Genomic DNA, 26836 nt, shown 5'->3' with positions numbered 1-26836 from the left:
TGCTAGCGTGAGGCAGGCTCCTCTGGACAGCTGGGGTGGCTCACCTGGATCCAGCGGTCGCCTCTGTTCACGTACTGGAAACAGACCTTCAGCTCAAATTTGGTTTTCTCCACGAGGCTCTTGAGCTCTTTCAGGAACAGGTAATTGTCCTTCACGCTGAGAAGTGGGGGGACGGCAGGGGGATGCAGGGAGGAAGGGTGAGGAGAGACTAGGGCCAGTCCCCTTGCAATGACCACCATCACTGGCCCTCTGGACTTATGGGGCAGGGGAGGGCCCCTCTGACGCAGGCTTGTCTTTGCAGCGCTGCAGGAGTTCAAGTTACCTGCTACCTGTGTTTGTCGAGACCTTGACCACAGGCACTGAGGGCTGATTCCCCCCACACACATGCCCAGTGACCCCCATCCCCCTGACTCTCCAGACTCTCAGGGAAGAGTTATGACGTGAATGGAAGCAGAGATCAGCCCAGGACCTCAGATGGCCCCTACATCCTGTTTTGGGGTCCCACCTAGTCGTGCTGGGAACTTTTCCTACTCTGCCCTTGGGGGTCACTCTGGGTAGTGTAGGGGACCAGGTAATACCGGGGATCAAGCCTGGGCATCCTGAAATGTAAAACATATGCTCCAGCCCATTCAGTTTTCTCTCTGGCCCTTCCTTTCTCCTGCATTTTTCATTTTTTGGGGGGGGGCCCACACTCAGTGATATTCAGGGGTTACTCCTGGCTATGCACTCAGGAATTACTCCTCATGGTGCTTGGGGGACCATATGGGATGCTGGGGATTAAACTTGGGTTGGCCACGTGCAAGGCAAACACCCTATCGGCTATGCTATCGCTCTGGACAGCTTCAGCATTTTTCTTTTCTTTTTTTTCTTTTCTTTTCTTTTCTTTTCTTTTCTTTTCTTTTCTTTTCTTTTCTTTTCTTTTCTTTTCTTTTCTTTCCTTTTTCTTTTCCTCTCTCTCTCTCTCTCTCTCTCTCTCTCTCTCTCTCTCTCTCTCTCTCTCTCTCTCTCTCTCTCTCTCTTTATTTTGCTGCAGCTGCCCAGAGCAGAGTGCTCCTGGGAATGCTGCTGAATGAATGAGCACTAACTCTCCACAGGGAATCAGGCCACGAACGAGACAAGAACCAGTAGTTATTTTTAGAGGTAGACTCTGAGCCAGGCCCTGGCTTCATCTCCTGTCACCTTCACAACAAGTATAAAGTCAGCATTTCTGAGACACGGAGAGAGGTGCCCATGGGGGACACGGGGTGTAAGTGGCCGCGCTGGGATCCTCACTCGGATCCTTCTGCCTCTGCTGGCGGCCCAGCTCGTGGTCACCCCAGCAGGCTCCTTCTCTGCCCCGTGGCTACCCCTTACCAGCACACAAACACCGACACCGGAGGCAGGATGTTGGGGGTCATGATCCACGGAGCAATCCGGAACGTCACGGTGTCCGTGAAGATGGGTGTCAAGGGAAGTTCCTGGGCAAGAGAGACAAGGGCAGAGGATCACAAGATCCTCTCAGGGCGCCCTCCCTCCTGTCTTCTTTTTCTTTCTTTTAGGCTGTTGGGCCACACCTGGCGACACACAGGGGCTACTCCTGACTTTGTGCTCAGAATCACTACTGGTGGGCTCAGCAAACCATATGGGATGATGGGGATTGAACCCGACTCGGCCACACGCAAGGCAAGCGTCTTACCTGCTGTCCTATCACGGCCTGCCCTCTAACGCCGGTGAAACTGACAGGAGGGCACTGGTGGGGCTCGCTATTGCTATTGCTCTAGCCCCAGCGTTAGTTTGTTTTTTTTTTCCTTTTTTCTCATTTTTGCTTTTTGGGTCACACCCAGCAATGCACAGAGTTACTGCTGGCTCTGAACTCAGGAGTTACTCCTGGCATTGCTCGGGGGCTGACATGGCATCCTGGGGATGGAACCCAGGCCCGCCCGCTGCACGCCTGACTGCTGTGGCTATGGCTACACGCCTACACGCCTACATGCCTCTGGCTCGGGCCCTCTCTGAGCTCTCCCTTCTGAAATCGACCGCTGGGATGCACTTGAGGCCCGAGCAGGCCCCGGCCTGGTGCTGAATTTGCTCTGGGCACCTGGTCCTTTTCCCTCTCTGAGCAACTCCACGTTGCTTGGGGGAATTCTGCTGTCTGGATGGTTGTTTTAGGGACGGGCTGAGGAAGCGCGCCTGGCAGCTATGCTCTGCGCCCTGCCCTTGGAGGGAGCAGGCAGGGAGGGACCCTTGGCCCGGCTGGCCTCTCCTGCCTGAAGTGCCTTTGGAGAGCTTTCTGGTGCCCAGTCAAGAGGGGCCAGTCTGAGAGAACGGGTGGCCAGGCTGTCCTGGGCAACCAAGGGAGCAGGAAGGTCCCCCCACCGCCCCTCCTGTTAGTGCCTTTCCCTCCTCCCAGGAGTGCTGTCTGCGGTGGTGGGACTCAGACAGGGGGCCTCACACGCGTGACACAGGTGCTCTGCCCTGAGCGCCATCCCCGGCCCTCGTAAATAGTTCTGCAGCCCTCTGGATGCTCACGACCACCATGGGAAGCAGGGGCTTTAGTCACGCCTGCTTCAGGGATGGGGAAACTAAGGCACCAGCTGTGAGTTCACTAGTCTGATGGCTCATGGACTCGAAGTTGCATCTGATCCCAGAGCCTGTCCTCATGGACCAAAGCCAGATGCAGGACGGCCTTGGTGAGAGGCCCCCGGGGAGAATGGGGAGGGGCCCCTGAACCTGGTCCCCTCAGCGCAAGGGCAGCCAGACGTCTCCCTCCATGTATCTGAAAATGGGGTGGGTCACACTGTAGGCAGTGGTCTGGAGACTGAGGGTCCCGCCTGCAGGACACCCCCAAAGTGAGGAGTCATCTCTTCTAGGGGTTCAGATGCTTTCCTTCTTTCCTTTTTTTTTTTTTCTTTTTGGGTGACACCTGGCGATGCACAGGGGTTACTCCTGGCTCTGCACTCAGGAATTACTCCTGGCAGTGCTCAGGGGACCCTATGGGATGCTGGGAATCGAACCCAGGTCGGCCGCGTGCAAGGCAAGCACCCTACCCGCTGTGCTATCGCTCCAGCCCCACTTTACTTCTTCCTTCCTTCCTTCCTTCCTTCCCTTCTTTTCTTTTCTTTTCTTTTTTTTTTTTTTTTTTTTTTTTGCTTTTTGGGTCACACCTGGCGATACTCAGGGGTTATTCCTGGCTCTGCACTCAGAAATCATTCCTGGTGGTGCTCAGGAGACCATATGAGATATGGGATGCTGGGAATTGAACCAGAGTTGGCTGCATGCAAGGCAAATGCCCTACCCACTGAACTATTGCTCCAGCCCCGGGTTCAGATGCTTTCTCATTGAGATCCATAAAAAGAAACGCAAAGGTGGGAGAGATGTGGCATCTCAGAGTGTGGCGTAGCCCTGTGGGGATGCTGGGATTTGGGGTGGAGGTCCGATGTCGGGGTCTGTGGTGGTAGTGGGGGGGGGGAATAATAGGGTACCAGGGTAATCGGTAAACTTCACAGGGGCATCTTTGTTTGCCCCTGATGCTATATGGGGGCCTCGTGCCTCAGCACTAGGTTCCCTCCAGGGCAGAGAGGCAGAGCCCGGGGGCTCGCGTGGGACATCCACAGAGACCAGCCCAGGGAATTGTGGGGGGCAGGTGTAGCTTAGCTGGGGGCACCTGGGGCTCACCCCCTGGCTCCAGGCTTCGAGGGGCATGGAGCATAGGCGGGGCTCCCCAGGGAGGCCCACGGGAAGGAGCTCACCTCGGCCGTGTGCTCCAGCAGGCTGACGTGGATGGACACCAGGCCCGGGAAGCCCTCGTTGGGGAAGCGCAGGCCTTCCACGAAGAACAGCAGCTCCGCGGAGCCGCCCGTGTACTTGACCACGTGGTAGAGCTTCTTGCGGCCCAGGATGTGGATGTAACGCTGGCCGAAGAATGGGTCTGGTGGGAGAAGGACCCCCGTCAGGCTGAGCTAGGAGGAGGCCAGGGACCGAGTGGGGGATGAGAGGGAGGGGTTGCTTGTGCTCTGGACGCCGGAGAGAGGAAAACACTAGCGGGAAAGAGCTGCGGGTGGGTCAGGGCTGGTCCTTATCTGGGGCCTCGCTGCACTGGGGGTAGGGGGGAAGGACCACAAGGCCCTGTGGCCCTCGGCTTCCTCATCTGTCCAATAAGCAGACGGGGCCGGAGCGATAGAACAGAGGACAGGGTGCTGCCCTGCACACAGCTGACCCGGGTTTGATCCCCGGCACCTCATATGGTCCCGAGCCTGCTAGGAGAGATCCTTGTGAGGCCCCTTCCAAAAAAAAAAAAGAAAGATGGAAGGTCCAGCCCATGGGTTACTGGAGCTGGTGTCTGAGCAGCAATGGTGTTGGGGGACACTATTGTTTATTGTTCCTTTTCTTTTCCTTTTTTGGCCCTCCCAAGCAATGCTCAGAGGGCCTGGGTGTCGCTCCTGGTGGTTCTCTGTTAAACTGGGCCAGTGGTTCTGTGTGTGGGCCCGAGGATCCACTGCTGCCCAGGCGGGCCCCGTGTGCCAGGGCATACCAGGGCCACTCCGGTGGGGTGGGGGCCTCCTGGGTGACATCTGTGATGCCGGGGGATCAAATCTGGGTCAGGCACATGTGAGGTGCATGCCCTACTGTCTTCCTGGCCCGAGTTCCTATTTTATAGATGGGGAAACCGAGTCTCAGGAAGGAGAAAAAGCTGATCTGAGGTCACAGACTGTCAGGGCTGAGCTGGGCCTTAAATCCACGTCTAATTCTAGCCTCCCAGATCCCCTCCCTTTCATATAAATCAAACATCAATGTGGCCCTGTGGACCCCCAGCGTCCCTCCATGTAATGGAAGCCACGATGGCAGAAGGCCCCACACGTGGGCTTTTGGGGGGTTGTTCCCGTCCTGTAGGGCACGCAGCTCTCTCCTGGCTCCAGGCCCACTGGAGGCTTCCATCATGGCCACTGTTTGCGTTCTGCTCACAACAGTCCCCGCCTTCCCCCCTCCAGAGCTTGATTTGTGTTGCCACTGGGAATCCTGCCCAAGACTTCCGTTCCTCCCCCCTACCAAGTCTGGGTCTCTTATTCAGACTTCTGTGGTGACCACTGCGCTTCCCTACCGCAGCCTTTCCCGACGCACCGTCAGGGTCCAGCTGTGCCCCTGCTCAGGCAGAGGCAGTCCTGTGCGTTGGGCCCACTGAAGGGGTTAGGGAATCACCCCCAGCGCCCACGGGAGCGGCCACGTGGATGCTGGGATACCGAGAGCAGGGGTCAGGGGGCTGCCCTGTGGCCAGCATGGGCCGGCAGCTGTGGGGGACAGTGGGGTAAGATGCAGCAGGTCTGGATCAGTGCTCAGCCCAGGTTAAGACAGCGGGGAGAGGGGCCGGAGAGATGGTACAGGGGGTAGGGTGCTTGCCTCACACGTAGCTCACCTGGGTTCGATCCTTGGCACCTCATAGGGTCCCTTAAGCCCCAGCAGGAGTGATCCCTGAGCACAGAGCCAGGAGTCAGCTCCGAGCACTGCTGGGTGTGGCCCAACCACCCCCACCCGCACCCCATGACCCTGCCAAAAAAAAATAGGCAGCAAGGAGGTGGGATGAGTCACAAAGGCAGAAGGTTGCTGAGTTAGAACAGGGGGTGGAATTTGGTTACTTTGGATGGGTGGTGAGTCGGAAATGAGTTTGGAGTTTGGGGAGGTTAACGTGGTGCTCAGGAGCCACTCCTGGTGATACTGAGCCAATGAATGGGGCAGGTGGTTTATTGCAAGGGCCTCAGGACGCAGCAGCGCTGGGGGATGGAACCCAGGTCGGGGGGGGTACAAAATGCGTGCACCCTGACTCCTATACTCCCTCTCTGCCCCAGAGTGGGGGGCATCTGAGCAGGGGAGGGCAGCCTTTGGGGGGCTTTGAGGTGAGCAGTGCAGTGAGGGGGTGAGATACTTGCATCGGCAGAGCCATGGAGGTAGGGCCCTACACAGTTCCAGAAGGAGTTTCCTTACGCCCTGCGGAGCTGGAAGGGCAGAACCAGGCTCAGTTCAGGATTGTCTCAGCAGCAGAGACGGCAAGGGATGGGCACACCAGGTCAGTGCACACCACCTCTGGAGGGCGCTGGAGTACCCCCCACCCCCAGCCCTGCACACTGAGCAGAGGGCCCCTGAGCCTCCCTGCAGGACGGTTCTTCACACTGGACGATGGGCTCGACCAGGCCCTGGCGTTATCATGCCCGGGCAGAGGGGCTGCTGCAGAGTCAGGGACACCAGGGCTCAAAGACACTTTGGTTTCATGACCCTTGAGACCCCCGGGAATTTCACTCAGCCTCCAGAGCCTCGGTTTCCTTGTCTGCAAACAGGGGGCGGGGCATAATCAGAGCTAGGCTGCGGGTCATAGGTGCAATGGCACACGGCCCAGCCTCCATAACGCGTAAACGAAGTAACCAGAGTGAGTGTGGAATGGGGACAGGACTGGACACTATAGTCGGAGACCGAACGAGTCCACGAGCCTCGAACTGGAACATTCACAACATCTACTTTTCTTCCCTTTTCCTTTGGGGGCCACAAATAGTTGCTCATAGTCACAGGGGGGAAGCTCAGGACTTACTCTTTGGCGGTCTTGGGGGCCCATGTGACAGTCACGCACTCTCTCCCTCCTGGGACCCACCCCTTATGCCTCCTTCTAGGCCCTTTCTGGCAGTTCCGGCCAGTTCCAGGCAGCCGGACTCTTGGAGAAACAATCCAGCCTTTGTCCTGGGAGCCGCCTGCCCAGTGCCTGCCCCCAGCTGGGTGCAGGCCGGGCTGAGGAGGGACGGCTCTCCCTGCAGGAACCAACAATGTCCCTCTATTGAGGGGCCCGCGTGCCTCAGGCTGAGCCCACCAGCCCTGCCTGACCTCTCCTCAGGCCCAGGCGCTGGCCCTGCTGGCCCGCAGGGGTGAGGTTTGGGATAAACCCTCTCTCTGGTCACTGCAGCCGCTCTACCTCCCAAGGAGCGAGCGCTCTAAATCCTGTGTGTACCCATCCCGATTCGTCTAGGACGGAGGGGCTTCGAGGGATGAGATGAGGGGTCTTTGAGGCTAAACCCAGGGAAGTCTAAGGATATGGGGACCAGCCAGTCCACAGAGGATGAGCTCAGGTTCTGGGGTGGGAGGGGGAGGTTGCTGGGGTTCGACTGAGGTCAGCATACAGCTCTCAGGCTTGTTCTAACAGCGCCTGACTTCTCACTCCCGTGGTTACTATGCTCCCCCGTCATCAGAGTCTCTGCAGAGGCCTCTGTAGAACTCAACCCCAGGCTGGGCACCAGGCCGCACACCTACACATCCCTCTGAGCATCCCCTCTGCTGGTGGCGGGGGGTGGGCTTCCCGCTCTCCCGGCATCACTGTCCAGATGAGCACCCAGAGGGGGCGCTGGGCGGCAAAGCTCCCTCTCAAGGGCCCTCCACCTCCAGCCTAGCCCTCTGGCCTGCGTCACAGGCGACACAGGACATTCACGGAACACGACACGTGCCCCGTTGCATTCACAGGAATGCTCAGATTTTAAAATGCTCAGAATGTTCAAAACTAACGTGTTCACACAGAAGGAAAGGAAGTTATGCCCTGGGCTGATTTTTGTTTTTTTCCTGTGCTCGGGGGCAGGGGGCCGTCCTGGCGGTGCTCAGGGAGGACCAGGTGCTGCTGGGCAGTGAACCTGAGTCAGTCCCATGCAGGGCAGGTGCCTCTGTCCTGTCTCTCTCACCCCAGACTGGCTGCTTTCCTTTCCTTTTCTTTTTTAATCCTGTTCTGCAGTGTGGTGGCGTGTCCTCCCAGGAGCCCATGTTTTGTGGGAAATGGACTCTCCTGGGGTCACCTGGCATCGGTGAAGCGTCCCTGCGGGATGGCAGAGGAGAGAAATGGGTATAGGGTCTCACACGGCAGGGGCGGGGGAGGAGGTGACGGGGAGCCAGATCTCGACCCACACCCACCCACAGAAGAACATGCTGGCTGCGCTCCGGGCCTCCCTGTTGCACTGGTCACTGGTCACGATGTCTCAGTCCAGGTCCAGAAGTGCAGGTGGAGGTCCTGCCTGACCCTCCCTCCCCAGCCTGGCAGCCCCAACCCCGTGGCAACCCTGGCCCAGGCAGGGTAAACATCAACATCTCGGCCCCCTGGGGCAGCTCTGGGGACAGTCCAGCCTGACCGGTCACTGCTGAGCCCAGGAGGGAGCCGAAGGAAGGTTTGCGGTGCATGGCGTCCTGCTGTCCATGTTAGCTTACTCCTCGAGGTGAGGTTGGCCCCATGACCAACGCCCCAAACCTGTCTGGAGGTGGCCCTGAGCAAGGCCAGAAGTCCTGGCTCCCAGCTGAAGCCCCTCCCGGCCCCGTGGCACACTGCAAAGCCATTTTGCTGAGAAAGCTTTTGAATGCATAAATCAGATCTCGACAGTCGCTGGCTGCAGCCCTGCCAGTGGTGTCCCACTGCACCCAGAATAAACCCAAGTCTCACCGCAGGCTCTGGCCCCTGCCCCGGTCACTGACCTTGACTCCAACACACCCCCTGTCCGTCCTGCTCTCCGCCCAGCTCCTCTGCCACCCGGCCCGGCACCCTCTGCTCTGCTCTGCGTCTGTGTTCACCCTGTTCTTACCGACAGAACGGCTGGCCGCTGCAGGCTGCCTTGGGTCTTGGCACAGACATCACCCCCTGAAGAGCAGCCCATCAGGAGCATGTGTCTGGCGAGCCTGCCCGCCTCTGCCCCCACCCCGCTCCCCCCCACCCAGTCTCCATTCACTGGACTTGTCCTTTTCTCCAGAGTGCTGGCCCCTGTTTCTTCCTATCGGACCCCTCCTCCAAGGGCAGGGGGTGATTTCTGAGTTCACTCTAGGGACCCCAGAGCCTGGCTTGGCAGAGAAGAAAGGACATAGGGCAGGCAGCCCCGAGCACTTGCTTGGGGGGAAGCGTGTCCCCATCAAGAGGAGTAAAGGAGAGAGAGCACAGTGGTAGGGCATGCCTGAGTGAGCCCTGGGTGCAGAGCCAGGAGGAAGCCCTGAGCACCTCCAGTGTGCACCCCCCTCCCCAAAACAAAGGAGTAAAGAGGCAGGCCCTTGAACTGCCACTGCTGCTGCCCCGGGGGGGTCCAGGCCCCCCCAGACCAAGTCTGCATGTGGGTGGGGGGCTACCTGCAGCCAGGAGGGGGACAGGCAGCACCTCCACCTGCTCTGTACCTTGACTGAGACTTGGAAGCATGACACGGTGACAAGTGACCTGTGGCTCATAGCGACACCTGAACTTGAGCCTCTAAATCACAAAAGCTGGAGGTGGTTCTCAGCCCACAGAGTCTGAAAGGGGCAGAAACATCCGGCTCAGCTCTGGGGCAGGGGAAAGGATTCCAGGAAAGGGGGATTCTCACCCCACCCCCACCCCCGACCCGGTCCACAAGGGCCCCTGGCTTCTACACTGCCACTGCAGACTCTTTGGGGCCCTGGGACCTCACGGACAGGCAGTGTTCCTGGTTCTCCCCTGTACCTTGGGGACCACAGCTGCTAAGGGATGGGCCTGGAGAGCCCCAGGGGTAGAACTGGGCCTAGGTGGGGACTCGTGAGCGCTGAACGCATCGGCGCTACCCAACAGGTGGGGGTCACTCACTTTCCACGTAGAACACCCCCACTTTGTCCGAGTCTGACATGGAAATGTAGAGAACGATCTCGTAGCCGGCAGGGAGACGCTCTGGGCCTTTGGTCCGCAGGATCATCTGGGACATGTCCTTGAGGTCTGAGGGGCAGACACACGAGAAGTGAGAAGCGAGAGGCTTGTTGCTAGGGTGTTGGGTAGGTTGATATTTGGGGCCAGGAAAACCCCACATGTGTATCATGGAGGTTTTTATAGAAAAGCCACCGAGTGGCCGGAACAATAGTACAGTGGGTAGGGCATCTGCCTTGCATGCAGCCAACTGGGTTTGATCCCCGGCATCCCGTGGGGTCCCATGAGTACCGCCGGGAGGGATTCCCAAGTGCAGAGCCAGGAGGAATCCCTGAGCACTGCCCAAACCAAAACAATAGAAAGACAAAACATCGGGGAGAGAGTCCGGAGAGAGCTTAAGGGACTAGACAGCTCATCCTTTATACGCAGGAGGTCTGGGTTCAGTCTCCCCAGCACCACCAGGTGTGACATCTGAGCACCGCCGGGTGTGGCCCCAAACCGAAGATAACGACCAATCAGGAGCATGCAAACCCTGTCTTCCTCATCCACACCCCAGAAGACCCTCCTTGTCATCACCTCTTGGGGATTCTCTTTCCTTTTTGATCTGGTGGTGGCGGGGGTCTTGGGCCACCCCCGGCGGTGACCAGAAGCAATTCCTGGCGCTGTGCTCAGGATCGAGCCCTGCCGGTCGGTGCGTGGGGGGGACCATACATATTTCCAGTGATCAGAACCAGGTCAAGGCCAAAGCAAAGGCGAAACATGCAAGACCAGGGCCTCACTCCTGGGCTCTATCTCCAAACCATGGTCCTTTCCTGTGCACCTGTGACACACAGGAAGACCAGACCAAACCACGGCTGGGGCTGGATGGAACTCAACTGGCTGCGCACGTGCTTTATGGCCTGAGCCCCGGCATGGCAGGCTGGAGCAGTGGTCCAGTGGGTAGGATGCTTTCCCTGCACACAGCTGACCTGGGCTTGGTCCCCAGCGCCCCACAGGGCCCCGCCAGGACGGATTCCCGAGTGTGGGGCCCTGCCTGCCCGCCCCCAAAGGTGGGTCCCGTGAGTACCTTCCTTGCTGTAGACCTTGTCGTCACTGCAGTCCTCCCGGGTCAGCCAGGGTGTGTCCCGGTCACAGTTCACCAGCAGGATGGCGCCCTGGCCTTCGGGGCCCCACGTCCAGGAGGCCTGCGTGGGCGGGGAGAGAGGTCAGGGCCTTCTTCTTCACCAGGCAGCCCCGCAGAGACGAGAGGACGGGGTAGGCGTCACCCACGGGGGCCTCAGCAGACACAGATTCCTCGTCTGCTGCCCAAAGCAAATGACGCCCTGAGAGACGGGAGACAGGCTGACCGGGACACCCGGGACACTCTGGGCTGGGCGGCCTGGCCAGGAGGCAGGGGACAAGGACACCCAGAGCGACGCACAGGCGGACATGCCGGGGCGGGCTCTGAAGTCCCCAGAAGGGTTTGGGGGGATGCTTGGACAGACCCTTGGAGAGACAGACGCCCCTGTTTCCAGACTCTCTGAGTGCTCCTGCGGGGATCCACTTTCTTTTTTTCCCCTTTATTTTATTTTATTGAATCACCGTGAGATACAGTTGAAAGCTTTCGTGTTTGAGTTCCAGTCACACAATGATCAAACACCCATCCTTCCACCAGTGCACATTCCCCACCACCAATCTCCCCGGTATTACCCCCCCTTTCCCACCCTCCCCCTGCCTCCAGGGCAGACAATTTCCCACATACTCTCTCCCTACTTTTGGGCATTATGGTTTGCAGCACAGACACTGAGAGGTGATCACGTTTGGTCCTTCGTCTACTTCCAGCACACGTCTCCCATCCCGACCGACCCCTCCAACCATCATTTTCTCAGTGAGGGGATCCACTTTCTACCCCACTGCAGGGGACTTGGAAGCAGCTCCGGCCAGAGCAGGGGGCCCTCCCTTCTGCCGCCCTGCGTGGTCGCCCTGTCGGGCTGGGCCAGGCCTCAGTGCCTCCTGGGCTGCCCAAGGCCCCGCAGACCTTCCCTACCTCTCCACCTGCTCCACACCCCCACGCCAGCCTTTCTGCTCCCCAAGGCCCTGAGCTCATGGTCCTGCTGGTCCTGCTGCCTGGACTGCTGGCCTGGGGAGACCACCCCCTGCCCAGCTCCTGACATGCCGGCGGCAGACCACGCCCTCCTGCCGAGAAGCTGTTCTGATTCTCTGCACCAGCGCAGTGCTCCTGGGTCTGCACGGGGGGACCCTACACTGGCGTTGGCTGAGATGCGGTAACCGCCCCGGGCACTCTCTATTCCACAGGACCCCCGTCCTCACACCAGACCGGGGGGCTCTCTGTGGGCAGGAACTGCCTTTCTCTTGTTTTTGCTGAATCCCCAGGACCTCACGGCATCCTGGGTTGGAAGACACTCAGGTACTAGTCATGGGGGAATGAGGGGGATGAAGTTTGGGGGATGCCTCCAGGTCAGTAATTTCCCTAAGTGGGCGACTGGGGGCGGGGGTGCTGCCATGACCCAGGGGGAGCAGGTGTACCCGCAGGTGCCACTGAGGTGGGGAGGGGACTTCCTGTTTGCTGGTCTAAAGAAGGTAAATTTATGGGGGGGAGGGATGCACTTTTTTGGTTTGTTTTTCATAAAAGGGAAGCTGGATCAAAGATTCTAGGACCCTCTGCTCCCCAGGCACAAATTCAGGCCCACAGAGGCCGGAACTGGAGAGGCTCTCAGGGGAAGTTGGAGGAGTTGGGGGTCTCTGTGGGGTCCACAGTCATGAGCCATGGACGTTTGTGCAGGGCTGCGCTCCTGCAGTGGTTCTCCAGAAAGGCAGGGCTGGGGGATGGGCCCCCCCATAGGCCTGGGGCCCCCACGGACCCCCTTGTCAACATGGAGAGGATTTGGGCTCTAGGAAGATATCCACATGTTTCTAGGCCTTAGGTGGTTCTTCGAGAAGTAACATATGCCCACGGCGACATTTTGCAAGGAGCAGAAGGGCAGAACAGGGAAACCAGAGCCAGCAGCCCAGCTGGCCCCGAGCCAGCCGTTAGTTTGCCAACCGGGGAGAGGGACGAGCAGAGAGCAGGAGGAGACGGAGGACACAGTGCTCTCAGCACAAATCAAAAACGCAGGTGAGGGGCTAGAGTGATAGCACAGCGGGTAAGGCGTTTGCCTTGCACGCGGCCGACCCAGGTTTGAATCCCAGCATCCTATATGGTCCCCTGAGCACCCCCAGTAGTAATTCCTGAGTGAAGAGCCAGGAGTAACCCCTGTGCATCGCCGGGTGTGACCCAAAAAGCAAAAAAAAAAAAAAAAAAAAAAAAAACCCACCAAAAAAAAAAGCAAAAAAACGCAGGCGAAGCACAAGGAGGCAGAAGAAGGAGCCTCACGAAGGCCATGACTGGTTAACCAGAGACAGCAGCAGGGGAGGGCCGGGTCTGAGACTCAGTGACTGGCTGAGAGCATGCGGGGCTGATGAGGAAACGTGTAGGTGTAAACAGACAGAGCATGGAGGTCACTGGGGACACACCTGAGCTGAGGATGGTGAGAAATGGCTCAGATGAGATGTGAAATCACAAGAAAAGAAGCAAGTCAGCAAGTGCAAATGCTCCGAGGCACTTCCTAGGTGGCGGGAAGTTTGTTGTACCGGCTCTGCAGACGGGTGTGCCCATCTGATGAATGGGTAAACTGAGTCTGGTGTCAGAACCTGTCTCTGGCCATTCTGTTTTTGGAGAGTCCTTAACTAAAGCTTTTTTAAATTTATTTTTTCCTTCTTTAAAGTTTTTTTTTAATTACACTTTAGATAACAAGATTACAATAATGTCAACTGTCATTTTTCTTTGGGGGGGCCAAAAAAAAACACCTTCCTTTTGGTTCTGTGTTCAGGAATCACTCTTGGTGGGCCCAAGAGACCACAGGTATGCCGTAGACCAAATCCAGATCGGCCGTGTGCAAGGCAAGCGCCTATCCGCTGGACTAGGGCTTCAGTCCCAACCATCACGGTGCTATGAGCAAAGTCACTGTCCTCCTCAACCGCCAAGAGGTCCAGATCCCCCGGCACTGTCCTCGTGCCTCCTTTAACTCACCTCTTCTCTCCCACCACCCTCCCTCCTGTTCAGTAATCTCAGTTTTGCAACTCGAGGCCAAGGGTTTGTCCTCATTCCACACTGCCTGTTCTGTGGTTTTGCTTCTCTGCGTGCGTGTCCTTCTCCCTCTGACTGGCTTCCCTTACCATGACGTCAGGCTGCTCTTCTCTGGAAAATGGGTGCTGCCGGGCTGGGCTTCGGACTTGGCCCATTGCAGGTTCCACCCCAGAACCTCCAGACCCACCCTAGTAGCGAGGTACCTTCTGTGGGTTGTTCTTCTCCACCACGCCGTCCCGGTCTGCATCCACGTCCAGGGAGATCTCTGGGGGACAGACATGTGGGTGAGTGGCACAGGGAGGCAGGGCCGGGGGCAAGAGGTGACTCTCCCAGGTGCTTGGTCTCAGGGAGGACCCTCGGGCGCATCCCCTCCAGCCCCTGCCTCCCCTCGCCTGCTCGAAGGCCCCCAGGGGGAGGCCAGGGGTCTCCTGCCTGAAAGGAAAGTTCCCTTTCCTTTGCCAAAGTTCCCCAGTCCATTCTCTGTGGTTTTGGGGGTGGGGTGGGGCTTGTTGCACAGATCTGGGCACCTCCCTTCAGAGAGACCGAGTCCCACACATTCATTCACATCAGTGGCATTAGCAGAACAAGCCTGATTTGAAACTCATTTTCTTTTTTTGTTTGTGCTTTTGATTTTTGGGCCACACCCAGAAGTGCTCAGGGCTTAACTCCTGTGCTCAGGGATCATTCCTGGAGGACTGAGGGGACTGTATGTGGCTCAGGATTGAGCCCAGCTGTGTGCAAGGCAAGAGCCTGACCTGCTACCCTGTCTATGTCTCCTATCCCAGAAGCACCTAGTTTGAAAGAGTTCATGCCTAGGATGGCCCCAGCTCCTTTCCTGGCCTGGGTTGGGTATGTGGGGGCAGGTGTGTTTGCACACATGTGTGTCTCTTGCAGGTCACTCTCAGTGCTCTAAGCCAGTGTTTTTAACCTTTTTTTTTTTTTTTTTGTATGCAAAGCATGTGTTTAGGGACTGGAGAGACAGGACAGCAGGTTGGGTGTTACTAGCCTTGAACGTGGTCGGCCCGAGTTTGATCTCAGGCACCACATCTGGTCTCCCAAGCTTGCCAGGAGTGATCCCTAAGCACAGAGCCAGAAGCAAGTCCTGAGCCAGGTGTGGCTCCGAAACAAACCAACCGAACCATGTGTGCTCAGCCCACGGGGCTCTTCCTGGTCCCCGAGCCCAGCTTCCTAGGGGGACGGGGCTGCGTAACTGAGTGTGGGGGTGCCACTTGGCAACCGCCGAAGATTCCTGAACACACAACAACCAAAAGTTAATTAAGAATCAGCCGCATGAGGAATCCATGGTATTTCGCCAGTGCTTGCCCGTGTTGCACTCCTCTGGCGAAAAGGATCATGAAAAAAAAGAGGAAGAAGTCCCTGTTCTAGAACCCACCTTTCAGGACTGAGGATTTCCCGTTAGAGGGTAAACTGAGTCTCCTCTTGACCTGCAGGTGTTCATCAGAGAGAGGACGGCTGCCAGATAGGGGGTGGGAGTGCTTTCTTGGGAAAGGGGCCCTAAGGATCTCTAGGTCTCCTCTGGGGAACGGTGCGGGGGGTGGGGAGAGTGAAATGAATCTCAGATTTAATATCAGACAGTTTTATGAGTCTTAAATCCAGATTCTCAGTGTATAAGCTCTGTAACCTTTGGCCAACTTCTCTGAGTCAGTTTCTTTTTTCTTTCTTTCTTTCTTTCTTTCTTTCTTTCTTTCTTTCTTTCTTTCTCTCTCTCTCTCTTTCTCTCTCTCTTTCTTTCTCTCTTTCTCTCTTTCTTTCTTTCTTTCTTTCTTTCTTTCTTTCTTTCTTTCTTTCTTTCTTTCTTTCTTTCTTTCTTTCTTTCTTTCTTTCTTTCTTTCTTTCTTCCTTTCTTCCTTTCTTCCTTTTTCTCTTTCTCCTTCCCTCCCTCCCCTCTTTCTTTCTTTCTTTCTTTCTTTCTTTCTTTCTTTCTTTCTTTCTTTCTTTCTTTCTTTCTTTCTTTCTTTCTTTCTTTCTTTCTTTCTTTCTTTCTTTCTTTCTTTCTCTCTCTCTTTCTCTCTCTCTCTCTTTCTTTCTTTCTTTCTTTCTTTCTTTCTTTCTTTCTTTCTTTCTTTCTTTCTTTCTTTCTTTCTTTCTTTCTTTCTTTCCTTCCTTCCTTCTTTATCTGTTCTTTGGGTCACTCGGGGACCATATGGGATGCTGGGATTGAACTGGGTCGGCCTCGTGCAAGGCAAATGCCCCCCTGCTGTACTTTTTTTGCTCCAGCCCCATCCCCCAAGCCAGCTTCTTTCCCTGCAGAGTGGGGTCCTTTGCAGTTAGCGAGTTTCACTTACGGTCACAGCAGGCCGGTGGCCATTTTGTACTGAATGATTCCTTGGGCCCGGGCTGCCCAGTGCACTGCAGGCGTCTGGCCGCCTCCCTGGCCTCCCAGTCCCAAGCACAGATTGTCTGCAGCTGTTACTGGATGGCGCAGGCAGAGGTGCTCCCTGACTCAGAGATGAACAGGGCGGGCAGGGGTGTGAGCGGGGCGGCAGGAGGAGGCTCACCGGATAACGAGCACCGGGCCTGAGCTACCCAAGTGGGCTCAGCCTCGCGCTGGTGAAAGCTGAGTGGGAGCAAATGTGTTCCTGGTCAGTGCCTTGGCAGGGGTCCCCTCGCCCCCCGATGGGGCAAGAAGGAGGCCCTACCACCAGCAGGAATGAGACCTGGATGGGTAGGAAGGAGGGTCCTGGCACCAGCAGGAACAAGGCCGCCTTCCCCAGGCACCTCAGCAGCCTGGGTCCGGAATCACGTTCTGGCCTTCCTGTGCTCACAGCCCGGTTCCCTCCCCATGCATGCTGTCTGTCGGCGCTGACTCTGGGTCCAGGAGGAGACAGGGGAGTGGTGGTGCTCAAGGCAGCACTCCAGAGTCCAGCCTCTGTGCCCTCCTGGTGGGGGTGGGTGGCTACCTGCAGCCCCTCAACCTGATCCCACCCACGAGCAAGCCCTGCTGAGCTTTACTCCGTTTCTAACACCGCATGAGGCCAGAAGGCCCAGTGGTGAGTGGTGGGAGTCTGGGTTTCCCTCCCAAAGAGTTCTCAGTCTTGTGAAATTAAAAATACTCCTTGGGGCCAGCAGTGCTCAGGGCTTACTCCTGGTTCTGTGCTCAGATATTACTCCTGGAGGACCCAGGGGACTGTATGTGGCGCTCGGGATTGAGCCCAGCTGTGTGTGTGCGAGGCAAGAGCCTGACCTGCTGTCCTATCTATTTCTCCAGCCCCAGAAGCACCTAGTTTGAAAGAGCTCGTTGTCTAGGGTGGCCTCAGCCCCTTTCCTGGCCTGGGTTGGGCATGAGGGGGAAGGAGTACAGCAGATAGGGTAGGGCATTTGACTTGCACCCGGTCGACACGGGTTTGGTCCCTGGCATCCCGTAGGGCCCCCTGAGTACCTGACTTTCTGTTATAAAGGGGTGTGTGGATGATGTAAGCAGGCTTCCCTATCACCTGCTCCCAGCTTCCGGGAACCCCACGATTTCTCCTGTATGATCCATGACTCATCTTCCCGTCTGCCCAGAATACCCCTCCAGGGGCAGGCTGACCCGGCAGGGCCGTTACTGGGTGAGCTTTGTCCAGGGCGCACTATCTCTCGGTTGCCAGGGACAGAGTAGGGCTTTCTGGACCTGCCTCCAGGGAGCTAGAGGACGTCAGTGAGCCTCAGACCCTACAGCACATTCCCCCGGAGCAGCACCGGGGCTCAGGGGCCCAGGGGAGTAGGGAAATGATGGGAAATGTCTCTGGGGCCAGATCCAAGCCAGGCAGAGCCCTGAGAAGGCAGACGCCCAGGATTCAGAGCCCCAGCTTTGGCAGGATGTGGCTCCGTAGATGGTACGGGGCGAGGAAGGATGCCCCTGGGTACCCACAAGCTTGGGTGCCAACGAGCTCCAGGACTCCTGTGCTTGCTGCCCCTGCTGCCAGCACCACCGAGAAGGGGGTGAGCTCCGCCTCCCTCCCGCCTTTCCACCGACCCCCTAACAAGGAGGGCTTTGCCCATGAGCCAGAACGGGAGTCTTGATGGTCCTCAAATCCTTGGGCTCAGCTGTCACAGAAGGATGTTCTGTGGGGCCCGGCTGCCTGGGAGGGTCCCACGATGGGTTCAGAACTGAACCAGGCAGGGCTCAGAGTCAGGGCCCGTTTTGGCCAAAGGCACCCTAAGATTGTTCCCAAGTCCCGTGAGACCGAGGGGCAGGGAATTTCTCTCCTTTTCCCCGGGAGCCCCCTCCCGTGGGGCTACACCTCTGAGGAGGGAGGAGAGAACGGCCACCAGGGCGAGCTCATGCCAGCTCATGTCCAGCCTAGCTGGGCTGCCTTATCAGCACAGCGCCGCCTTCCCTCTGCACCCCAGGAGGAAACTGAGGCTCTAAGGGTAGATGTGTCACGGTGGCCTCAGGGGAATGAGTCAGAAGGCCGACTTGGTCCCGCTCTGGTGCCTGTCACTCTGCCTGTTCTCAGAAAAACGGGATGACAGGTTCTCGGAGCTGAGCCTGGGGGCCGGGGGCTTTGTCCCTGCAGAGTCTTCAGGCTGTTCTTGCCTCCACAGTGTAGCCCTCGAAAGATATCACGTAGGACTGGGACTCGGGGGCTGGCCAGGGAGATTCCCCATGGAAGACAGGCCTGGTGGCAGCAGATAAACCAACAGGTCCCCAGGTGGATACGCTTTCGCCAGGATTCCTGATAGAACAGGAAAGGCGAGTCTAGTGAATGCGGTGTTTCAAGCTTTATTTCTGCTCCGCAAATGACTGCCTTTTAGGCTATGATTAACGCTGCCACCTTTTCCATGTTAAAAAGTCGGAAAGAGGGATGGGTATTTCCCCCCCCCCCCCCACCTCGCATTGTATGTGGGAGTCCTGGGTTTGATCCCCAGTACCGAATGGTCTCCAGAGTACTGACAACAGTGATCCCTGAGCACCAGGCTAGGAGAAGCCCTAGAGACAGCCGATGTGATTCAAAGCCAAACACTACCTTCCTCCAGAGTGAAAAGGAGGGTGATAATTGATGACAAATTATTTTATTTTGCTTTGGGGCTGCACTTGGCAGTGCTCGGGGTTTCCTACTGGATCTGTGCTCAGAGATGACTCCTGGTGGGGTCCCAGGGACCCTACAGGGTGCTGGGAATCAAACTCAGGTGGGCTGTATGCCTGACTCCTGGGCTATCTCTCTGGCCCTGACAAATTGTTTTATTAGCACTGTAACACTGTAGCACTGTCCTCCCATTGTTCATTCATTTGCTCTAGCGGGCACCCCATTATGAGACTTGTTGTTACTGTTTTTGGCATATTGAATATACCACAGGTAGCTTGCCAGGCTCTGCCATGAGGACGAGATACTCTCAGTAGCTTGCCGGGCTCTCTGAGAGGGATGGAGGAATCGGCCCTGGGTTGGCCACGTGCAAGGCAAACGCCCGACCTGCTGTGCTATCGCTCCAATTATTAATGTGTGTGTGTGTTTTTTTTCTTTGCCAAACATCAAAGATCAAAGATGTCACTTGTTTTTGTGGTGGTAAGGGTGTGCGTGGAGACATTTTACTGGCCTATACAACCTAAACACCTAGAATATATAAAACATGTAGCAGCAAAATAAATAACTATTCCACAAAAATGCAAAAGGAGGAGCTTGGGGCCAGAGAGCTGCCTCACAGGGCTATAGCTTGGGCTTTGACGGCAGGAGACCCGGGTCTGATCCTGGGCACCTCTAGGAGGACTCTCCACCCCCCCCAAAAAAAAACAAAACAAAAAGAAGAAAGAAGAAAGAGCCTGGCTATGCGTCTGCACTAGAGCTTAAAATCTGATAGCCATTTTTCTTTTGGGCCCACATTTGATGGTGCTCACGGCTTAGTCCTGGCTCTGCACTCAGGGATCCCTCCTGGTAGAGCACAGGGGACCGTATCAGGAGTTGAGATTAAACCGGGATCAGCCGGGTGCAAGGCAAGAGCTGTGCCAGCTGTACTATCACTCTGGCCCCCTAACCTTACCATACCCAGTGGTGCTCAGGGCATAATCTGAGTGGGGGGGGGCTATGGGGTGCTGGGGATTGAACCTTAGCCGGCCACATAGTAAGGCAAGCACCCTGCTCTCTGCCCCATCTCCCCATTACCTGATAACTTTTGGGGGATCTGGCCTGCTGCCCCTTGGGGCTTCTTCAGAGCACACGGCTTCAGCCTCCTAGAGGAGAGAGGCCCGGCTGCCTGCTCCCAGAGGGCTGTGCTGGCCTCTCTCTGTCCACCTTGCCTGCTCAGAGGAAATTTCTCTAATTCACAGTGAGGTCAGTGGTGGGGCCGCTTTCCTCTGACAGGTCCTTGGCTGCTGCCCTTTCTTCTCTGTCCCCAGGTGTCCCTGAGCTGTGGGGTTGGGTTTCCGGTCATCTGAGACAGCCTATGGGTGCGCTGTGCATGTGAGGGTCACCCATTGCCAGCCCTCAGCTGTACTGCAGGAGGCGTTGGCCGCCCTCTCCTAAGGCCCCCAAAACATTGTCCTGAGAATCCTGCCCCAAGACTGGACACCCCTTCGTGCAGCAAGGACGGAGCGTCCGCAGCCAGGCCTGTTGTGTAAGCTATGAAGTAAAACAGCAGTGCTGTTGTTCGGTTGCAAAAGGCACTGGGAGAGGTGGGGCTGGCTTGGGAACCCAGCTTTCTGGGGGCATTCCAGGACTCCCAGAGACCGTGAGGTAATTGAAATGACTAGGCCGCCCACAAACCACGGTCCAGGTGCGGGGCCTCGGGCAAGGTTTAGTTTGTTTTGCTTTTCAGGGGCCTTGGTTTTCCCATCCGCAAAATGGGGATGGTGATAGTCTTCGGAGAATCAGCCGAGATTATGACAGTAAAATATCTAGTGTTGGAGGGGCTGGAGTGATAGCACAGCGGGTAGGGCATTTGCCTTGCACACGGCCAAGCTGGGTTCAATTCCCGGCATCCCATATGGTCCCCCAAGCACTGCCAGGAGTAATTCCTGAGTGCAGAGCCAGGAGTAACCCCTGAGCAATGCTGGGTGTGACCAAAAAAGCAAAGCAAAGCAAAAAAAAAAAAAAAACCCAAACATCCAGTGTTGGAGCCTGACACACTGCGTGCACTCACACAAAGCCTCTGTCCCCCTCTGCCTCTTCCTTGCACTGCCCAGCATGGAGGAAGAGTCCTCTAGATGGACGTGGGCAGTGGTGCTGGTGCTGGTGGGGCCTTGACCAGGAAGGTCCAGAGCCACAAACTAAGAAGGATCTGCAGGACTCGAACCCTTGGCCCCAACCCTGGGCTCAAGACTAAAGGTAGCCCAGCCCAACTCAAGACCAGCCTGAGAGTGACTTTAGACTGACTCAGCCCCATCCCACGGGCTGTTCCCTCAACCCTCCGGGAGAAAGTTCTTCAGGAACAAAGGCCCTAAGAAGACTCTGAATGGAGGCCCAGGGGTCTAAGCTTCATCTCTCAGAACTCAGGCAGCGTGGAATCAGTCCCGGACCGTTAACTTGACTGCTGTCGACTCTGGGATTCTCTTCCGTGGTGGACAGAGGGCCTAACCCTGGTGCAGGCTGGGATGGAATTTTTTTTGCCTTCTTCTGTTTTTGTTTTGGGGGCCACACCTGGCTTGCTGCTGGCTCGCTCACTCCTCTGTCTGAGAATCTCTGCTCCCCCCAGACGTTGGGGGGTGGGTTACTGCTCCCATGGGTGCGGGTCAGCCTGCGCTGCCTCTGGGAAGCTGGCAGGCTGGCAGAATGGCGACGCTCACATGCACATACCTGGTGTGGACAATCAGCCCCTGCCCCACCAACTCCATAAGCTTTTTTTTTTTTTCTTTTTGGGTCACACCCGGCAATGCACAGGGGTCACTCCTGCCTCTGCACTCAGGAATTACCCCTGATGGTACTCATGGGACCATGTCGAACCTGGTCCGGCCATGTGCAAGGCAAATGCCCTACCCGCTGTGCTATTGCTCCAGCCCCTCCATGAAGCTTTTTAAAGTGCTCAGCATTCCCCCATCTCTGGCTCCCGAGATATTTAGAGTAAGGCTGGCAGGCATGGCCTCTGAAAAGTGCTCTGGGCTTGAGCATGATACCGTTGAGTAAAAATAAAGTAAAATAAGAGTATCACCTCAACTGCAGAAGAATGGAGTGGCTAAGGGTTCAGGGGAGCCTGACAGTCACACTTACACCCCACAGTGGCCTGCCTCAGCGCCTCATGAGAGAATGAGAGAGCTCTGCAGAGACAACACCAACCACTCAGGTACAGGTCCTCAGGTGAGAACTCTGGGGTCTTCTTGGAGTGTATGTGTGTGTGTGTGTGTGTGTGTGTGTGTGTGTGTTTGGGGGGCAATCTTCCCCCACCCTCATACTTCCTGAAGCCCCGGCAGCCACAGCCACACCCACACCCCACAAACCCTGCATGTAAACTCTCTGCTCAGTTAGATGTTCTGGAGTTTCTGAAGCGTGAGTCAACAAATGTGGCCTTGTGATACCTCCAAACACTACCATACTGACATCCCAGTGGGAGCACACCAAATTAGATGGGGAAAGGAACGCAGAGGCCAACAAGGCTCAATAAACAAAGGCATTAACACAGAAGGCTCAACTAGCAACCACAGCTTAGTAAACCCTCAGACAAGGACTTCATGTTCCCATGGGGAGATAGAACAATGGTCACAATTTTTTTTCTACTGAAGAATTTTTTTTTTTGAGAATGCATCAGTCATTTAGTTATAGCAAGCAAGAGAAAATAAATTATTCTGCGTCTGCTGAGGGGGCAGGCTGGGCGTGGTGGTGGTTGGGGATATGGGGACAATGGTGGCGGGAGATGACAGTGGTGGTGGGATCGGTGTTGGAATATTGAATGCCTGTGACAGACAACCACAAACACTTCGTAAGCCACCGTGTTTAAATAAAGGGGGAGGGAGAAATAAAAAAGTTCAGGGGGGCACATCTGGTCCCCTTGCTGAGCTGGGTGGGGCTCTGCCTCCCAGCCTGGCACCTTGGGCAGGGGCGGCTGTGCCCTGCAGTCCCTGGGAGGGGGCAGTCCCAAGCCCTGGATTCAGTTCACTGCTGAGTCACTGTGTGACTCCAAAGGACTCTCAGCTCCTGGGCAGCCCCTGGCCATGTGTGTCACCTGGAGGGCTCGGGTGAGGGACCTGGCTGCACCGCTGTGCCCACTGGACTGGGGACCAAGGAAAGCCTGGGCACAGGCAGAGCAGCGGGAGGTTGCCCCCTAGGAGAGGGCAGCCCTTCTCTGGCGCTGGGGAGGAACCCGCATGGATCTTTCTTCCCTGCAACCCAGAGTCTGCGTTGGGGACCCTGGTGACACTGTCAGAGCAAGACACACCAGCTCTGCAGGACAGAGGGCCCGGGCACAGGAAGCCTCCCTCCTGAATTATTCAGAGGAAGCATCGATGCCAGGTCTACAGTGCTGAAAACCACCCCCCAAAGGCTGTCCTGCGGGTCCCCGGGGACGAAGGCACCGACGGTCACCCAACTCACCAATGGCTGTGAGGAAGAGCCCAGCACGGTCGATGGGGGTATTGCCTTCCTTCTCGTAGTAGCTGACGGTCACCTTCGTGGGGAGAGCAGAGCAGAGGTCACAGATCACAGTGCACTCTCCCTGCCTCATGCCTCACAGTCTGTCTAGTGAATTCTCATCAAACCCTCTTCTCCAGGCAGCCCTTTTGGATTGGTGAGCCTCTTCTCCCAGACTAGGAACTAGATAGGGAATCCCATTCAGGGTGCACTCATCCACCTGGTCCCCGTCTTTCCCCACCCCACTTCACTCTGCTACCTACATCTGCCATGGTGTCCTGCTAGTGTTGGAATAGTGAGTGCCTGTCACAAATGCATCATGAGCACTTTGTAAACTAGTGTTTAAACAAAGGGGGAAAGAAACAAAAAGGTTCAGGGGAGCACATCTGGCTCCCTTGCTGAGCAGGGTAGGGCTCTACACCAAGCAAACAAGGTGCTGGATGGAGGCCGTTTGCTTGGCATAATGCCCAGGGCCAGCACTGCTGTGAGGCCTCTGAACTATCATAGAACAGAACACCCTGCTAGGATCCGAGCACTGTTTTAGACAGAATCGGCGGAGTTGCTGGTGGGTGCCACTTCCGTGATCTAACTGGAACTGAGCAGCTCCCAGTCTCAGCCTTCCACGAAGCCCGTGTTCCATGGTCTGACCTTGAACTGGCCAATGGTCATGGTGGTCACAGAGCACGGGGAACACTCAGCACCTCATGTGGATTACCAGGCCCCACCCCACCACCCCCACGAAGCCTTTTAACACACCCAGCACTGAGCCGGGAGCAGGCACCCACACACGGGACGTCGAGGAGGTGCCTGAGTCCTCACCAGCTCATTCATACTTTTTTCTTTATTTAAAAAAAATTTACAATTTAAATTTGACTCAGGCTTTTTGATGTGTAGATTCAAGATAAATTTACTCTGTGCCAAAAATTGCTAGTGACTGAGGAGGAAAGGATAAGTTGGGAACACATAATTGAATTGTCTCCTTAAAAAAAGAAAAAAACCCAAGCAATCTGACTCTACTGTAGCTATGCCTTCGAACAGTTGGAAAAGAAAAGAGGGTAACAGTGCTTAAAAATAGAGGAGGCGGGGCTGGAGTGATAGTACAGTGGGTAGGGCGTTTGCCTTGCATGCGGCCCATCTGGGTTCGATCCCTGGCATCCCATAGGGTCCACCAGCACTGCCAGGAGTGGTTCCTGAGTGCAGAGCCAGGAATAACCCCTGAGCATTACTGGGTGTGATCCAAAAAGCCAAAAAAAAATAGAGGAAGCTATTAAAAAATTTATTATTAATTTTTGTTCCCTACCTGGTGGTGCTCAGAATTTACTCCTGGCTCTGCACTCAGAGATCACCCTTGACATGCTTGGGGGGCACCATATGGGATGCCAGGGATCAGACATGGGGCAGCTGCATGCAAGGAAAAATGCCCTACCCACTGTACTATCTCTCCAGCCCCAGAGGAAGCCAATTTAAGGCTATTTTAAAACCTCATCCATATTCTTAATGTCAATATCAAAATTAATGCCAATATGACAGCGTATGTTTACCTATTTTTTGGCTTTTTCTTGTTTCATTTGTTTTCTTTCTATTTTTAAAAGGGTGATTCACTTTTTTTTTTTTCGCTTTTTGGGTCACACCTGGCGATGCACAGGGGTTACTCCTGGCTCTGCACTCAGGAATTACCCCTGGCATTGCTCAGGGGACCATATGGGATGCTGGGATTTGAACCCGGGTTGGCCGCGTGCAAGGCAAACTCCCTACCCACTGTGCTATCTCTCCAGCCCCCAGGGTGATTCACTCTTATTTATTTATTGTACTTCGGGCGATACCTGGCGATGCTCAGGAATTACTCCTGCTTCTGCACTCAAGAATTACTCCTGGCAGTGCTTTGGGGGGACCTTATGGGGATGCCAGGGATCAAACGTGGGCCAGCTGCAGGTGTAAGGCAGGCGCCCCCCTCCCTGTACTATCGCTCTAGCCCTCATTTGGTTTTCTCCCCCTCCCCCACCTTGAATGTGGTGAACAGAGAAGAGGAGATGCCCCTGGGCCGTGCTCTCTGTTTCTATTGGACAGCGCTGACTTGCCTGCCCCATGTCCACTTCCGGCTCCTACGCAGAGTATCCCCGACTCCCACCCCCAGGTGCCGGGTCCCCCGCCGGGTACCTTATCAATGCTGGCCTCAGCGCTGGCCTGGCGCATGGTGAGCCGCAGTATGGTGCTGGGGGAGAGAGGCCAGCGCTGCTTGCCGTTGGTGGTCACCTCCTCCGCCTCGCCGTCGCAGACCACCTCCACCTGCACGCACTCCGAGTACTTCAGACTGAACGTCTGGGCGCCAGCCGGGGCCGCGCTGCGGGGAGAAAGGTGGCTGGTCGCAGGGATGCCTGGGGTGTGTGTGTGGGGGGCTCCTGGAGGAACAAGGCTGCGGAACCCTCTCAGCTCACTCAGGTCGGGGGGACCCAAGGTGCTCAGCTATGCTGCCCTCCCCGGGAACCCAGAGCTCATTGGTGATGCTCAAGGGCTGCTCCCGCCTTGGTGCTTGGCGGTCACTCCCAGTAGTTCTGGGGACCTTGAGGTTCCGCAGATTGGGCCAGGGCCCCCCACATACGAAGCAAGGGCTCCCCTGCTCTGTGAGCTCTCACCCCGGCTCTGACAGCACTTGTTAGAAACACAGATTCCTGGGCCGGAGTGCACTCAACAGACTGAAAGGGTGTCTTGGGTGCGGGAGGTCTGGGCCCCCCAAACCCTGCCAGGAGCCCCAGGCGTGAAGTTGGGTGCGAAGTCTGAACACCCAAAACAACAGCGAGGCAGACTCCTAGTGCCAGTCTTCCACATACTGAGCCAGGATGTTTGCAGATGGTACCACAAGTCCAAGGCGCTCAGACCCGGGACCTCACATGGGCGAGGCATAAACTGCATTTCTGAGCCTTGTCTCTGGCACTCAGGTATGAATTATTTTTTCTTAAAAAATTTTTGGTTTGGGGCTGGAGAGATAGCACAACGGGTAGGGCGTTTGCCTTGCACGCGGCTGACCCGGGTTCAAATCCCAGCATCCCATATGGTCCCCTGAGCAATGCCAGGGGTAATTCCTGAGTGCAGAGCCAGGAGTAACCCCTGTGCATCGCCAGGTTTGACCCAAAAAGCAAAAAAAAAAATTTTTTTTTTGTTTTTGGGCCACACTCTGCAATACTCCTGGTTCTGCACTCAGGGATCACTTTGGTGGGCCTAGGGGACCATATGGAGTTCTGGGGAAATGAACCCCAGATGGGTCTTGCACAAGACAAGTGCTCTTCTTGTTACTGACCATACTAGCTCTCTGGCCCCGTGCTTTTATTTTTTTAATTTTCTTTTTTTTTCTCTCCTCTCCTCTCCTCTCCTCTCCTCTCCTCTCCTCTCCTCTCCTCTCCTCTCCTCTCCTCTCCTCTCCTCTCCTCTCCTCTCCTCTCCTCTCCTCTCCTCTCCTCTCCTCTCCTCTCCTCTCCTCTCCTCTCCTCTCCTCTCCTCTCCTCTCCTCTCCTCTCCTCTCCTCTCCTCTCCTCTCTTCTCTTCTCTTCTCTTTCTTCTTCTCCCCCACTTCCTCTCAGGGATTACTCTTAGCACTGTTTG

At 56.2% G+C, this 26836-nt stretch overlaps 1 protein-coding gene across 1 annotated transcript in view; it reads right to left on the bottom strand.

Moving 5' to 3' along the window:
- Nucleotides 1-26836, bottom strand: part of PADI2 (peptidyl arginine deiminase 2) — a 58627-nt gene that overhangs the window by 17598 nt on the left and 14193 nt on the right. Inside the window, exons 2-9 of the mRNA XM_004603664.2 lie at nucleotides 25397-25580; nucleotides 23204-23276; nucleotides 13949-14010; nucleotides 10686-10803; nucleotides 9566-9691; nucleotides 3729-3907; nucleotides 1354-1457; nucleotides 45-156 (exon numbers count right to left, since the gene is read on the bottom strand). Coding sequence (XP_004603721.2) covers nucleotides 45-156; nucleotides 1354-1457; nucleotides 3729-3907; nucleotides 9566-9691; nucleotides 10686-10803; nucleotides 13949-14010; nucleotides 23204-23276; nucleotides 25397-25580 — 958 coding nt within the window. The remainder of the gene's footprint in view (nucleotides 1-44; nucleotides 157-1353; nucleotides 1458-3728; nucleotides 3908-9565; nucleotides 9692-10685; nucleotides 10804-13948; nucleotides 14011-23203; nucleotides 23277-25396; nucleotides 25581-26836) is intronic.

This window comes from Sorex araneus, chromosome 5, assembly GCF_027595985.1.
Source record: "Sorex araneus isolate mSorAra2 chromosome 5, mSorAra2.pri, whole genome shotgun sequence".
In the NCBI taxonomy this organism is placed as follows: Eukaryota; Metazoa; Chordata; class Mammalia; order Eulipotyphla; family Soricidae; genus Sorex; species Sorex araneus.
This window is presented reverse-complemented; position numbering and strand designations above follow the sequence as displayed.